Below are 15,323 nucleotides of genomic sequence, written 5' to 3'. Positions count from 1 at the left end.
TGAACCAAAGTAGATCGTTTCTCCCCCGCACAATGTATAAGACAAAGTGTCTAGTTATTATTACATTTTTTTCTGTATTTTCCCCCTCTTGCCAGGAACCCAAAGCTGATACATAATCCCCTGGCTCCTCTCCATTTTATCCTCACAACAACCCTGTGAGGTACGTCAGGCTAAGAGTCAGTAACGGGCTCAGTCACCCCTCGAGCTTCATAGCCGAGAGGGCAGTAGAGCTGGACTTTTCCGTGTCCAACTTTCTAACCACACCACAGAGGTTCCCAATGGTTGTCGTTTCTTAATCGGGTCAGTTGCTGCTGACCAAATGAAACTGTTTCTGTCCCACAGTCTTTGTTACCTTGCCTATTGAGGTGCTTCCCGATGAGGTTTCCATGAGGCCCTTGTATAATACTTATGGGATATTAGGAGGGTTCATCTCCCTCTCATAACCTTCCTGTATTTTCTCAGGAACTCTTCTGATGATCTATTAAAAAAACAGAGTAGTTGCTCAGAGCCTTTTGACTGGTTGCACTAGAAGCCCTCTCTCAGGAAGGACCTTTAGACCATGGGTGAAAAACACCAAGCCAGAAGACCTTATCAGAGCCTTTTCCACCTTGGTGCCCTCGAGGATGTTTGTACTACAGCTCCCATCAGCAAAGCCAGTGGGACTTCTAGGCCAAAGTATCTAGAAGGCACGAAGTTGGGTAGGGCTGCCTGATCAGATTCTTTATGGATGCCTTCATGCCACTCCTCTGTCATTCCCCGCTGATCAATCATTCAACTATTTCCGGGGGTGGGGGGGGGGGAGCAATCTCTTGGTGAGAGGGTTAACTCCTCAGTGGCTGTGGGGGCTTGCAGAACTTCATTTTGTCCTCCTAATCCCCACTAAATTGACAGCACAGGCCAATGCTGGGTGGGCACAGGAGGACGATAAATGGTTCAGACCAGGGCACGTGCACGCCAGAGCTGCAAATGTGTGTGCGTGGGAGGGGGATCTTTTTTCTTCTTTTCAGACTTTAATGCGCCAGAGTGGTAAAACTAACGGTTTGGCACTGGCACTTTTGGTTTAAAATTATGGGAGTTCTGTCTGGGTTTTGGCTAGGAGGGGTGTTGGGCCTTTCGGCACACCTGAGTTTGAACCCCTGACTGTGGACCCACTGCCTCCTCTGTGACCAGTGCGGGAAGACGTAGGGAAGGAGGTGGCCACTGGCAGCTGCAGACCAGAAGGGCTCTCTGGCAGCACTCTGGAGGAATGCAGTGTGGGCTCTTTGCCGTCTCGTGGCCATTCTCGTCACTTCTAATTCCTTCCTCGCCCGAACAAAAGGGACTTTGTTGCAGCTTCGTCCTCCTTACATTTCCAAGGGGTTGGAGTGCAGTTGAGTCAGAGTCTGCATACTTCTTAATCTGGCAGGTAGCCTGCCTTGTGTAAGTGGAGCTGGCTTGCTCTGAATCAATCCTGGGTGTGTGTTGTGTAGAGGGGACAATGGAACGCACGGATGTGGGAATGGTGGAAAAGAATAAGTGCGTGTGTGTAGTGTAAAAAATGGTGGGGAGGATGGACGAATTTGTGAATGATGCAAGAAAACCATTGTGCATGAATGGGATCAGGAAATGTTTGAATGGTACGAAGGTGGGGTGTGTGTGGCGTGTGCATGTGTAGGGTGTGTGTGCATTTCTGTGTCTTCACTGTGTTTAACTTCTAAAAGAATTGGTTGGATCCAGCTCAGTCATTGTGCCTGAAGAAGGGACTGTGGGGCTGCAGTGGGGAGGAGAATGCAGTATTCTCTTTTTCCCAGCTGTAGCCATTCTGCAGCTGCAACTACAAAGCTGGATCCAGCCCAACAGTTGTCAAGAAAAGCTTCACTGGAAGTAAGCTCCTGAACCCATTCTCTCACATTCCAGGTACACCATGAGTGAAAAAAACTCTGCATCTGCTCAGAGACAATCTCATTTTTTCTTAGCTTGCACTGTGTCATAGAACTGGAAAAGGGCTCTGGACCTTAGTGATTCCTGGTTTGAACTGATGCTAGGAGTGTATTTGTAATGGGGAACAGGTAATATTATGGAAGAAGACAGAAAGAGTAGCAGAGAAATCTGTTAGAAAGCAAGATTGAAAGTATTTTCAGATACACATACTCTTATTTTTTTAAATAGAACCAAGCTCCAGGCATCGAAGGACTACATTAGTTAAACCCATGATAACATGACATAACTTTTTAATGTTTTATTTTGCTGCGTAATCAGAAACCGTTTCCTTACGCAGTCTGGATAGTTGCGTTGCAACACTGGGATAATCAGTGCTAATGGCAGCCTGCATTATCCCTCAGTACTCACTCACAGCCAGCCATCTCCACTTGGAGCATCTGCCAATGGAGCCCAGGAAAAGGAGGCTGAGTTGTGGTACCTCCAGAGCCTGTGCCTGCACTTCACTTAAGGAAAGCTGAATTGTGGAACTCTTTGTCACAAGGAAATCATGGTGGCGAAGGACAGTTGTTTCTAACAACCGAGTATTGTGTCAGTAGGTGCCCCCAGGTTTGCCAGACTCAGGAGCAGGGCATGTTTGTGTGTATGAAGGGGAAAAGATACAGACCTTCCTGCTTTGAAGCCAAAGCCTGCCTCTGATTATGAGGGATTAAGGTGAGACATTTGCAGGGACAGATTTTTCTCTGCCTGGGGGCCTCTGGCACCCTTTGAAAGCATCTCATATATACTATCCCTCTCTGTTGGATGGAGGAAACAAAGTGGAATGGACTCCAGGGCATATTCCATCTGGTGATTCCCATATGCATTCTGCAAAAGCTTTCTTGTTCTTCCTTTGCCTTTTGATACAAGACAAGGGAAGTGGAGGCAGAGGGAAGCCTGAATTAGAACTAACACATGATCGGTTCACCTAACAAAAGGCAAAGCAATCTTTAAACACTGTAACGGGTAAAGCAATACTAGGGAGTCACTGGCATTTGGAATGCCCCAGAGATGTTCTAGAAAAGTGCTGTGTTCCAGGTGCCTGGATTTGACCAACCTGACTGCCTCAGTGGTGGAGGAGCTGGGACTGGACCTTGGGACCAAAGTCCAGGGCCCCACAGCCCAGGATCCCCCTGACTGACTCTGGAAAGTAGTATACATGCTATTGCATGCATTGCAACTGTTAAATCTGGAAATGGTGTTGGAAGATTTGGCTCCAACATCAGTCTGGACTTGGTACATGCTGTGACATAAATTGCACCCAGAAGCCATAGTGCAGATGGCTTGTATTCACTGCACATGTAATTTTGACCTTTGTGGAATTTACTGTAATGCGGGGTTGGTAGAAAGCCCATGAAGGCAGGAAAGGTCTTTGAGGCTGTCAGCTTGTTCAGCTGGACTGCAGAGGCCTGGAATAAAGCCACATATTCTGCAGGCATATTTTACAGACAAGTATACATGGTGAGTGAGGAAAGAGGCTGAAGTTCCCTCTTTGGAGTAAGAACAATTTAAATTGGTGCCACATCCACTGAGAATACACTCATGAAACTAATTGGCACTGCTGATTGAAGTGTTATTTGTTCAGCTTTCTGCTTTCCCTTTGTGAATAGCAGTGCCAAGATGCAGAGTTTGGCTGAAACGGCTGGCACCCATATGATGCACACGTATGTGGAACATTCGTAGAGAGCAGCAGCCCTGGGAAAAGAAAACCCTGTTCCAGGACTTTCCAGTTGGAGCTGGCTTAGCACCCTTTTTCTTTGGGTTAAAATGGGAAATGCTTTACTTTGCACATGAAAAGGCAGCCTTTTTTGGTGTAAGGTGAAATCTAACTCCAATTTTAAGAGAAAGAGCAGGAAAAAGGGAAGTTGTTGAGCACAGAGTCGGCACATTGGTTCCTCTTCCTCTGTATTGTCTACTGTACTGAGAGGCTGCAGTTCTCCAGGGTTTTGGATGAGGGATGTTCTTAGCTCTACCTGCAGACTAACCCTGGGAGCTGCCATATGCCAACCAAGTGCTCTATTGCCAAGCCGCAAATTACCTGTCCTAAGAGAAGCCAATCTTTGGTGTTTCTGCATGTCTGTTCTGAGCCTGGAAGATGACTAATGCAGGGGGACAACTGGCAGGCTTCCTTGAGAGGAAGCAATTTTGGTGCATTTCTGCATGAGGATCCATCAGACTTAGCAGAATTAACTACTGAGGAGGCTGGTTTAGAAGGAAATGGGCAGAACAGAACCCTACAGAGGCGTGGCATACAGTCACTACTCCAGAGGGGTGATTTGGACTTCTTATTGTTATGTGGCCTTGAGTCATCTCAAACTTATGGCGAGCCTATGAATGAAAGCTTTCCAGAATGACCTATTCATGACAGCCCCATTTAGCTGTTGTAAATTCAAGGCTGTGGCTTCCTTTATGGAGTTCCTCCATCTCCTGTTGGTCTTCCTTTTCTTTTTCTGTCTAGCATGATGGTTTTCCCCAGGGAGTTTTGCCTTCTCATGATGCCCAAAGTATCACAGGCTCAGTTTCGTCATGTTTGCTTCCAGGCAAAGCTCTGGTTTACTCATCCTTGGTATATGTGTAGGTGTATGTGCATGTGCATGTGCATGTGCATATATACATACATACACACGAGTTCTCCTGTAGCATACAGGTAATGAATTCTTTTCCAGACTAACCGATATCTATAACAGCTGTGCACAGGGAGCAATACAGAAAATGCTGCGAAGGGGTCTCTCTGTGTTTTTCCCCCCAGTACAGTTCTTTGACAGTATCATGCTGCTTTCTCCTTTAAGCAGAAATCCAGTGAGCTGCTCATGCAGCTCCAAAGCCAGGTCCTGTTCTGTAGCACAAAGCTCTGTTTTGGGCTTTAGCTCTTTGTGGTTTTATTACACATACGCAGAAGTTGCTCCTTGTGTTCATTTTTAGAGGGAAGGTCTGGAACAGTAGTGTTCTGGTGGCTGAGGGCATGTGATGACCACCGCATGTTTGTGAGTGTAGTGCAATGAGTCATATTTGGTTTTATATTTAGATATATTTATTTATTTTTCACATCTTGCAAATGAATGTTTCCTTGGCTTAGGGAAGAGGACATTGCAGGCATGGCGTGCTGCTTCTATGGCCAAAGAGTGTCATATTATATGTTTTTAAAATATACAATAAATAATTGCCCTTATTTCTTCCTCACTCAAAATAAATACAAAAATAAAAAATAAATGCCTGGAAATGAAGGGGGACTGTATGTTGCTCTTGACATTTTCCTGCACTTTTCAGCCTCTTAGTGTTTTACAGCTGTGGATTAATGTGCATGTTTGAAACTTTTACTGTCTGGTGGCAGCTTTATAAAAACCTGGACTGGCCAGAGCTTGTGTTTTTGACACAGCTCCCTTAGCATTGAACGAGCCTTGGGTCTGGAAAAAATCAGCTGCCCTCCTACATAGGCCAGTTCCATGGGCTGGGCCTAGCCAGAGTTAGTAGGTATGGGGGAAGCTTTCTAGAGCACCAACCATTTTTCTGGCATGTGTTGTCTAGAAGCGATTGAAGGTAGTACAGCCCAATGCGGAAAGTACATTGAGTTCTCCCTGTACTGCGGCTGGGCCTGTCCCTGCGGCAGCAAATGGAATGCTGGTGCATATTCCATCGCAGTTACCTTGCCCTCAGTGCTCACTGCCTGCCCCCTGCTTTGGGGTTTGGCAAGAGACTGACTGAATCCTCAGCAAAGAGCCCTCTGGCGGATCCCTTCTGCCTCAGGGAGACCTGGCGGTGGCTGCAGTGAATCCTGCTGGAATGGTGGGTAGATCAGCCCTGGGTTACTAGGAGCTGCCACTTACGTTTCCTATAATGCACTGGACAGTGTCCCTCCAAGCATTGTGGGAAATTAAAAAGGTGGCTCCCAGGCATTTTCTAAATGAGGCGTCCAAAGAAAGTAGCTGTGATGGACCCTACCAGCTGTTTGAGGACGCCATGGCCAAAGCCTAAGCTGGCAACAGATGTAGCTAGGGGGCAGACAACTTGAGGACATATGTAGAGGACATGTACCGTAAAAGAGGATCCTAAGTTACAGTGTGGAGGTAGGCCAGTTCTTTGGCTGAAGAGGTTGAAGGTCGCTGGCTAAATCCCACATTGTGTTCCTACAGAATATAAGTTTTTGATTAAAATTCTGGACATTAGACAAGTCAGTAAATTCTTAATGTTGACCTGACCAAACCAGACCCATCTGAAGAGGCTGCCAACCCTTCCCATCATCCAGTCAGCACATTGCTGTGCTCTTCAGCAGTCTGGTTTCCTACTGCTTTTTCTCTCAACCCTTCCCATCATCCAGTCACACATTCCAGAGGGTACTGTGCAAAAGCAAACCAAAAATGTCATCCTCTAACCCTGTCTGACTCTTTCTCTCCTCAGAGCTCTATGAACCTGCCTCCCGACAAGGCCCGTCTCCTGCGACAGTATGACAACGAGAAGAAGTGGGACCTCATTTGTGACCAGGTAAGGAAGGGGCTGACATGGGGAAGGGATCCCTTTCATCATGAAAGCAGCAGATTGTACCATGGGGCTGCCAGAAGCAACAATAAGTTGCCTTGATCTACAGTTCCTTGACTTCCTCTGAAAAAGCAGGCGATTTCCCGTTATCCTAATGCATTGTTTATGCTTGGCTGCTGAATTCCTTGGCTTTATAGGAATGATATCTGTGTTACTCTGAACACTACCATGTAACTCGAATTCCTGACCCTTATGTGGGTCAGTTAATGGGCTCTCTCTGGAAAAGTTCTTTAACTTGAATTATACATGCAAAGTTTTGAAAAAATCTTTGGACCATGCTGGTAGTGATCAGAATGGCAGATTCCTTCTACTGCAGAGATGCAGAAGCTCAACCTGGGGACCCAATCTGGCTGTTTGAAGTTCTCCACATGGTCGTATTCCTCTTTCTCCAGATGCCGGTCATTTGGTGGTTTCCTGGCTGTTGTGCGGGGTTTTTTCCCCACTCTAAACCATTGAAATGCCTCTCTTAAGGCTTAGGTTCTGTCAGCAATAGCAATAAACAAAAATAGGTTGCTATTTTTGGTTTTTTGGCCTGACTTCTTTTGCCTTCAAGCTTGGCGGACCACTTGAATGCAGCCTCTCAGAGCTTCTCTGAAGCGGAATATGGCCCTTGGGCCAAAAGAGGCACCCAGAAGGCACCCTGAGGGTGTAATAGGATAGGAACAACCCTATGAAGAGAGGTGGGACCAGCTCAGCATCACCATGTGGCTTCCTTAAGCAGCTGCTGGAGCCCCTGCAGGGCCAGTTACTGAGGTGTCCTGCTTTCAAAATAAAAGCATGATTCAGGAGCCACCATTTGAATTCCCCACGGGTCCCTAAGCAATGCTATTTCATTGACATGGTAGGAAATTAAAAAGGTGGTTGAGTCCTAAACCAGAGCCACAGCCTTGTTAGAAGTTCTGGGGGCCTCTGAAAAAGTTGGGGAGCAGTTCATATGGCCTGTGGTCTTTTAAAGATGAAGTTGCAAGCTGTTTTTAATCATTCCCTTGATTTAAAAAAAAGGGGGGGGCAGAGAAGATTTTTTTTCGTGGCGGGGGTGGGGAGTCCCTTGTCTCTTGCAGCTACAGGCCTACTTGGCATTCAACTGACTGGAGCTACCACAGGCCAGCAAAGGTGCCATAAGTGTTCATAGAGTCCTGTTGGACTACAGACTTGTGGAATAGAAATTGAATAATACAATAAAAAAGCAGACTGCTTCAAACCATGATGTGCCTGTGGAATGCTTATGGAACAAATTCCCCCCATCTGTGGGTTCAGCTGTCTAACTGGGACATCTGTGGATCTCCCCACACCCCATGGGTATACTTGGGTGCAAGTGTGTCAAAAAACAAGGGGAGAAAATGTGAGGGTTTAAAACTTTCTAATTCTGTACGTATTTACTTAGGAGTAAGCCCCTCTGTCAGATAGGGCTTTCTCCCAAGTGCCCCAAACCGCAGTCTTGAAATGCAAGTCTGTCTTGCATTTGAGCAGAGAAAAAAGGCCACGGGAGAGCCAGAGCAGAATGTATCTGGGTGGAGTAGAAACTGGAAATGGCTTTCCTTTCAAGCTTATTAGAGATACAGACATAAAGGAGCATCTGGTATTCAGATTACTAGGAAGAAGTCACCAGGCAGACATGCCTTTAGCACAAGTCAGGGCTGTCTTTCACACACGGAGTGATTCATGGCACAATGTGATGCATGTTTAGATGGAAAAAAAAGTCCTACAACTCCCAGCATTCTCAAACCAGCACTTCTGGCTGAGGAATGCTGGGAATTGTAGGACTTTTTTCTGTCTAAACATGCATGGACTTAGACTTTTATTACATCAGGATAGACAAACCAGTGCATAACAGCTATTTTAGACCATAACTCCCATACTCCCTGACTGAGGCTGATGAGAGTTGTAATCCAATCATCTGGGAGGCACCAGGTTGTGTGTTAATAAATCAAGAATGAGGGCCTTTAAGCTGTAGTGACCAGGCCAGGCTCAGCTCATTGTGTTCTCAAAGCCTTGCTCAAAGCCATCATTCTCTCTTCCTACCCTTTCTTTCCTCTTTCTCCCCAACATGCAATAGGAAAGATTCCAGGTGAAGAATCCACCTCACACATATATCCAGAAATTGAAAAGCTTTCTTGACCCAGGAGTCACCCGGAAGGTAAGATCCTCAGAATCATATATTTTGATATAATGAACATTGCACATGATTCATAGAGTTGAAAGGTGGCTACCAAAGAACAATGATTTCCCCACCTCGTATTTCAAGAACACTCTATTAACCCTGCAATATGTGAGTGAATTCCTCCAGGCCCAAAAAGGATTTAGAATCATTAATCAGTTATTAAGCTGCTGTATCTAGTTTCGGTTTTGTTGCAGAATCTGAGCAATCTGTGAGATTTTAATGGCTTCCCACTATATAACCTCTAGGTGGCAGTGTGGAGAGCAGAATAGCACAAATATGCAATAGGAATTTTTTTTTTTTTTTTGCTTTCTTAATGAAATGCCACACTTTCCCTTCTTAAAAAAAAGTGTTGATTAAACACAGGAGCAAAACTGGGGGGGGGTCATGACTTCATCTGAAGAACCCGTAAACAAACATGGATAATGAATGGTGAGCAAACAGTAACATGCCTCATAGAATAGTTGATACTTGGATGCAGCGTTTCAACAAATCACAAGTGAAGGAAGATCACTCTAATGAACACTGCAGATTACATCCTGCCTTAGTGCTGCAGCTAGGGCTTGGGTCCAAATCCAGGGCCCCACAAGCTAGGCTGCCCCACGTTACCTACAGAAGCAACCTTCCTGTTATCTCTGTACTCTTAAGGGTGCTATGATTCCAAGTGAGTTTAGAATGAAACTGTTCAGAGTATTTTTTTAAATGAGGCTTGGTAAATAGTTTTGTTTAATATATTAGGAATGTAGAAGCAGTAGTAAAGTATGGAATGGTGGTTCAGGGGTGAAGAAAATTTTTAGAGGTGTACTCCACAACTGATACACATGGGTATTTAAGAGGAGAGCACACAGACTCCTTGAGTCCAGGATCTAAAATTACCTGGTTGTACCACTGCCTGTGCTCATTCTTCCCAAATTCAATATTAAATGGTGGCAGTAATATTATTTTTATAAACAATAATGCAAGTAAAAGAATTTTAAAATTCTACAGATAGGATGAAGAAAGGTGGGAGAGAATACAGTACTGCTTTTAACTTTTTGGTCAGTCCAAATGCCAGCTATCCAGATTAGGTTGTGGAGGAGAAAGGTAAGTAGGTTGAACCCTCTCAGTAAAGTGTGGCCATTATGTTTACAGAAGTTCCGTCGGAGAGTGCAGGAATCTACCAAAGTGCTGAGGGAGCTGGAGATCTCTTTAAGGACCAACCACATTGGGTAAGTCATTGGTGGCCAACCTTTCTGGCAAATGTGCTGCACAGAATCATAGGATAGTAGAGTTGGAAGAAGCCAACAGGTCCATTGGATCTGTGTTCAAGCCAGGGAAAGCACCACTGCAGCCTCCAGTGCATTATATGTATTGCTCCCCAAGACTTGGGGTCGTGTTGTCTCTAGCCTGCTAAAGTAAGGAGCAGACAGTGGGACAGCAGTGGAGAGGCAGGTGGGCCTGTACTCTTTACTCGGTGTCCTCGTGCTCAGTCTCACTTATGACACCCATTGTGGGCCCCTCTGCATTATAACAGTGTTGGACTGGGCCTTGGGAAACCCCAATTCTAATGCCCTCTTGACCATGGACTTCATTGGATGACTCGAAACTCATTGACTCTCAACTTAACCTACCTCACAGGGCTTATGTGTGGGTAAAATAGAGAGGAGGACCACATAAACCACATACGCTTCTTTGCAAAAGGAAAAGGGGCAGGGTACAAATGTAATAATAAATAAGTACAAACAGCAGGCCATTTTGATTTTACTCCCAAGTGAATAGAGACTGCCAGAGGCAACAATGGGGGAACTGAGAAAAGGCTGAGAAGAAAAGAAAGGGGAGGATGGATACTTCCTAATTAGGAAACTCAAAAGTAAAGAAAATGCCCTCAGAAATATATGCACTATTTGCACATGAATTGATATAATAACTTACAACTAGAATCACAATCTGTATAATTTACGAACTTTGACAAGAGGCCATCCCAACCTTCCTACCCTGGCACTCTTCAGATGTTTTAGCTTATAACCCTCATTGTCCCTGACCATTAATCCTGCTAGCTGAAGCTGATAGGAGTTTTAGTGCAAAACGCCTGGAGGTCCCCAAATAGGAGAAGGCAATATGAATGCACAATTTCAACAAACTGAGGAGTGCAAAGCAATAAATGTTCTATAAATCATATCCCTGCTAGATTAGATTACATTGAAACAAATATTCCTTGCCAGAGTGATAAAAAGGAGAGAGGATCTTGACACAAAATCTACTTAGAAAGTGATGCAATCCTTTTCAGGAGTGTAGTGTGTGTGTGAAGATCCCCTTAATGGCCCCAATAGCTGATTCTCCTCAGGACTGCAGAACTGTCACCTAAGTGAGAAGTCAACACTGGGCTGGTGAGAAGTTTGCTGAAGTGTTCAGCCAGACATGACCTGCTTATGATGAAGTGTTTTGTTCAAAATGAGCTGACGATTAATGGGCTGGTCTCCTGTTGAGCTTTGGAAATTATATAGAGGGTGATTCTAATCTGTTTTGTACATCCTCAATTCATGTATATACAAACATATGTTCGCATCTTGAGGTTGCTTTCTTTTATTTAGTGCCAAGAAAAGAGAGATTACTGAGCCCACAAGAACTGCAGGGAGTGACAACAACCCCGCTCTACTTCATTCTGCTGCCAGGGGGCTGAGCAACCCTCTCTCCTGGGGGCTCAATGATTAAGTGTTAAATGATTAAATGATTAACTCTGCAGAAGTCCCAGGAACCCTCTTCCTCACTCTTGATCCTGCAAACAGTGATCTGAGGATGGCTCAGGACACTTCTCACTTTAATACCATTGTCTGATTCTGCTCACTCTGCCTTGATGTGTGCCAGTGGCCATTTTTTTCCTGCCCAGAAGCATTTTCAAAATGCCATCAGGAAAGGCCATGTTGGAGGCGGACTGACATTAGGGCAGAAACAGTCAGAAGTAGAGATTGCCGCCTGATGCATAAACTGCATGTTGTGATCCAGGAAGGCAAGCATTTGTTTCAGTGGGCAATGCTTAAATCTCTCCATTTTAAGACAGTGGGATTTTAAAGTGCTTGAGTTTGAATGGATCGTGCCACTTGCATTGTGGGAAGGATATTTCTGGAGAACATGAACAGTTTAAAGAAGCAGATCTCCGGTGACTGAGAAAGGGACTTTGCACACCTCAGCCAGTTCACCTGCCTTTTTCTTTGTGTTCTTTTCTCTGTAGCATCTGCTTTTTTGTGTATCAGCTTCTTCCTACTTAGCTTTGGAGATATAATGAGGACAGGTCTGACTTTTCTGATTGTATCCACAGTACAAGAGTAGATCATTGCAGGACATTATGATCTTCAGTGGGAGCCCCATGCTCCATTCCACAGCCTAGGGTTTGTGTATGTCAGTGACGCAGAAGCAGGCTTCTCAGCAGGGCTGTTCAGTGGAATTTTCTCCTCTCTGAAGTGCATCAGAGCGCAGTGCCAGGCACCTTTTAGGTACTCACTGAAAACCAGACCTGGCATCAGGATTGGCACAGTTAGGCACCTGCCAAGGGCCCCCATGGCAGCAGGTTTTCAGTGACAAGGTCCTGTGAACCTGCTCCTCTCTGTCATCATTGTAACTTTCTTCTTTGCCCACTTCATATTCTGGTCCAAACAATGGTGGGTGAGGAAGAGGAGTAGGAGATGCGCCTGCCTGCCTGGCTCTCTGCCAGGAAACCGTGGTGAGTCCAAGAACAGGCACAAAAGCAGCTAATGACTAAGCTGGTGAGAAGGTTGATTTACTGAGGGAGGGGTTGGTTGAAAGTTTGCACACGTAGTAAGCCATGCTGTGCAGCAAGCTACAAAGTATGATTTATAATCCACTTCAACCCTAGTGCACCCAACAGACAATCAAGCACATCTCTCCCCCTTCCCCCCCTCAGTCTTCTCACAGGCATCCCAGGGGCAATGTGAGAGGAGCAGGACTTTTCTCTCTTCCCCTCTCAGCGACCTTGACGAAACCATTCCAGGTCTGGATCACATGCTAAACCACCATGGTTTATTAGCCACCATTGCTTAGCATGTTATGCAAACCCAGTTGGCGTCTTGCTCAAAAGCCTGGAGGCAGCACTGGATGCAGCTAGCCATCAAGCCCTGCTTGTAGATTTGCTTGGGGCATTGGGAGGAAAGTATGGAGGAAAGTCCAGACATACACTGGCCAACATGGACTTTTGATCTGAACCACCGAGGCACTTCTGACATTCAGGTTCTCTTCAGAATAACTGCAAAGAAGCAGATCATGGCCCATGGGTAACGTTCCATTGATCGACAGTCCAAACAAAGCCATGAAAGAGTAAAGGAATCTTGCCAGCACTCTGGGAGAGGGAGTAATTTCCAGAGAGGAGACAGCTGAACTTGAATCTGTCCTGGCTTGAAGTCTAATAGGCCAGATGGCTCTGAAGAGGTCCTTCTTTTGAGAAGATGAACTGAAGAAAGGCTTTTCACCTCAGAGCCTGTCCCTTGAGCAGGGAGACTCTGACTTGATTGTTCCCTTTGGCACACAAATGTAGCTGCGGCCTGTGCAAGAGGCCTCTGTCCTCTGAAAGGGTCACGTGACTGCAGTTGTAAACTGCAAAACGTGTCCCTATCACCACCTGTGCTGACTCCAGATGGAAGGGAAACACCAACAAGAACAGGAAGCAGAACCATTCCTGTCCTTGGTTTCCGGTTACTGTCAGGCAGGAGTTCCTCAGGATGGCTGGAGCTGGCACAGGGAGTGGTGCTTAGTCAGCAAAATCCTCAGGGGAAGCCTGAGCAATGAATGAACAGCAACCTGGATGTAAAATTTGGGAACAAGGGGTGGGGTGGATGGAATACCACATCCTGGGGTGGAGGCTGTGTGGAAGGGAGAAATATTTGGGAATGTCAGTAGGACACTGGATGAAGGGGTTTGTGTGTGTGTTTCCATTATCAACTGTCATATCTGGAGCACTTGATAAAAGGAATCAAGCACCATAAACAACTGTAAGAATAGAGTGACATATTGTATCTTTAAAAATATATAAGGCCAATTAAAAACGTGGGTGGTCAATCAAGAAAGGCTTCTTGAAATAAACGCATTTTCAGCAGATGACAAAATGTTGGTGTCTGCCCAGGCCTCCAGGGCAGGGAGTGACACAGAAAGAGGGCTGCCCCATGCAAGGCCCTTCTCAGGCTGGGCTCCAGTTGGGCCACTGGGCCATGCAAGACCACCAGGAGCATGCCACCCCAGTGATCAGGCAGGTTGCTAAAGCTGATAAAGGAGTGGGCACTCTCTTAGATATCCGGGTGCCAAGTTGTTCAGGGCATTATATGCTAGTAACAAACCCTGAAGCCTGGCCTGGAAATGAAGAGGAGGCAGCCAGGTTAGTTTCTTCAGCAAAGGAGCTGCATGCGGAAAAAGAACAGCCTGCAACAACAGCTGCACTTGCTCTGGCTTCAGGGCTAGCCTTAAGGGTGGCCCCATGCAGAGCATGTTGCAGTGATCCAGTCCTGAGGTTACCACTACCTGTCCCACTGTGGTCAAGCTGTCCCTGTGCAGCAGAGGATTCACATTAGTCAAAGCTGGTGAACAGCCCTCCAAGCCACCATAAGCTATTAGGCCGTCTGTGGGAGTGATGGATTTAGGAGTATCTCCAGATTGTGAACTTCAACTTTCAAAGGGCATGTGGTTCCATCCAGTACAGTCCGTCTCATGGACTCATGACCCACTTGCCAGGTTTCTCTCATCCAGCCCACCACTGAGTCTAGTCATTGATCTGGGACTTGCACAGCCTTTTCTGATTCAGGTGTCACAGGAAGAGAGAGTATGTCACCTGTATACTGATGGCCCTTGGCTCCAAATACCCAGCTGAGCACTCCAGTGACTTCATTAGAAATTGAACAACGAGATGTTACCCTGCTGAATTCCTTACTCAATTGTCAAGGAATATCCACACAGTGCTACTCCCTGAAATCAACCCTGCAGGTAAAGCCAGGACCATTCTGGTCAATGGCTCTGACACTGAGCCCAGGATCAACAACATATGAGAAACTGAGCAGAATTAACAGGGTCATGCTCCCCTTGTCCCTCTCCCGATAAAGGTCATTTTTAAGGTCAATCAAGGCTGATTCAGACCCATAACCAAGTTGAAACCCAGACTGGAATGGTCTAGATAATTTGTGATGGGGAATCATAAGAGTCATAATATTAGAAGAGATTTTAAATAGGTTAACTATTTCAAAGCCCTGAACTAAGGTTAACTTTATCACTCCCAAATGGTCCTAAAAGAGATACTTATGTAGCACAAAGTCACAGACTTTTAAACATTTGGATTATAGAAGATAATGAACTGAAGGCAGAAGGGGCCTACTGATCCAGAAGGATAAGGAATTTATTCAGTAAAACATATCCAGACAGGTAGCTGGCCAGGTCAGTTGTTATACAAAAAATGCAAGCCATTCCCTCTCCCCAGCTAGTCACTGACTAATTTTATTGCGGGGGAGGAACATTGTGTACGTAGCCCATGGTATGACCACTGATATTTCATTGTACACAGTGATAGTAATTGTTAATTAATATAAAAACCAGTTCACATTGTTCTCTTGCATGCTGGTTAGAATGACTAGTGAAAGCTTTGCAGGGGTTGTCTTTTCATAATGGAAGCTGATATTAAGGAAATGGAGAGGGCAACATTTGCTCC

General features: G+C 45.6%; 1 protein-coding gene and 1 long non-coding RNA gene across 14 annotated transcripts in view; one reads left to right on the top strand and one right to left on the bottom strand.

Annotated features, from left to right (window-relative positions):
• The window catches only part of FMNL3 (formin like 3), a 110,020-nt gene that overhangs the window by 46,971 nt on the left and 47,726 nt on the right, over nt 1-15,323 (top strand). For all 8 annotated transcript variants that reach the window (XR_006413876.1, XR_006413875.1, XR_006413873.1 and 5 more), the window contains exons 2-4: nt 6,352-6,435; nt 8,546-8,626; nt 9,779-9,855. Coding sequence is in view for 3 of the 8 variants with exons in the window: in XM_044421875.1 (XP_044277810.1) it covers nt 6,352-6,435; nt 8,546-8,626; nt 9,779-9,855 (242 nt within the window). In the remaining 5 variants the exon portion in view is untranslated. The remainder of the gene's footprint in view (nt 1-6,351; nt 6,436-8,545; nt 8,627-9,778; nt 9,856-15,323) is intronic.
• Nucleotides 1-15,323, bottom strand: part of LOC123019201 — a 49,078-nt gene that overhangs the window by 29,827 nt on the left and 3,928 nt on the right. For 4 of the 6 annotated variants that reach the window (XR_006413883.1, XR_006413879.1, XR_006413878.1 and 1 more), the window contains 2 exons: nt 5,989-6,080; nt 353-478 (listed from right to left, as the gene is read on the bottom strand). This is a non-coding gene — a long non-coding RNA (uncharacterized LOC123019201). The remainder of the gene's footprint in view (nt 1-352; nt 479-5,988; nt 6,081-15,323) is intronic. The other 2 variants (XR_006413881.1, XR_006413882.1) reach the window with 1 other exon arrangement.

This window comes from Varanus komodoensis, unplaced genomic scaffold, assembly GCF_004798865.1.
Source record: "Varanus komodoensis strain SLA01 unplaced genomic scaffold, ASM479886v1 scaffold12, whole genome shotgun sequence".
NCBI classification, from domain to species: domain Eukaryota; kingdom Metazoa; phylum Chordata; class Lepidosauria; order Squamata; family Varanidae; genus Varanus; species Varanus komodoensis.
This window is presented reverse-complemented; position numbering and strand designations above follow the sequence as displayed.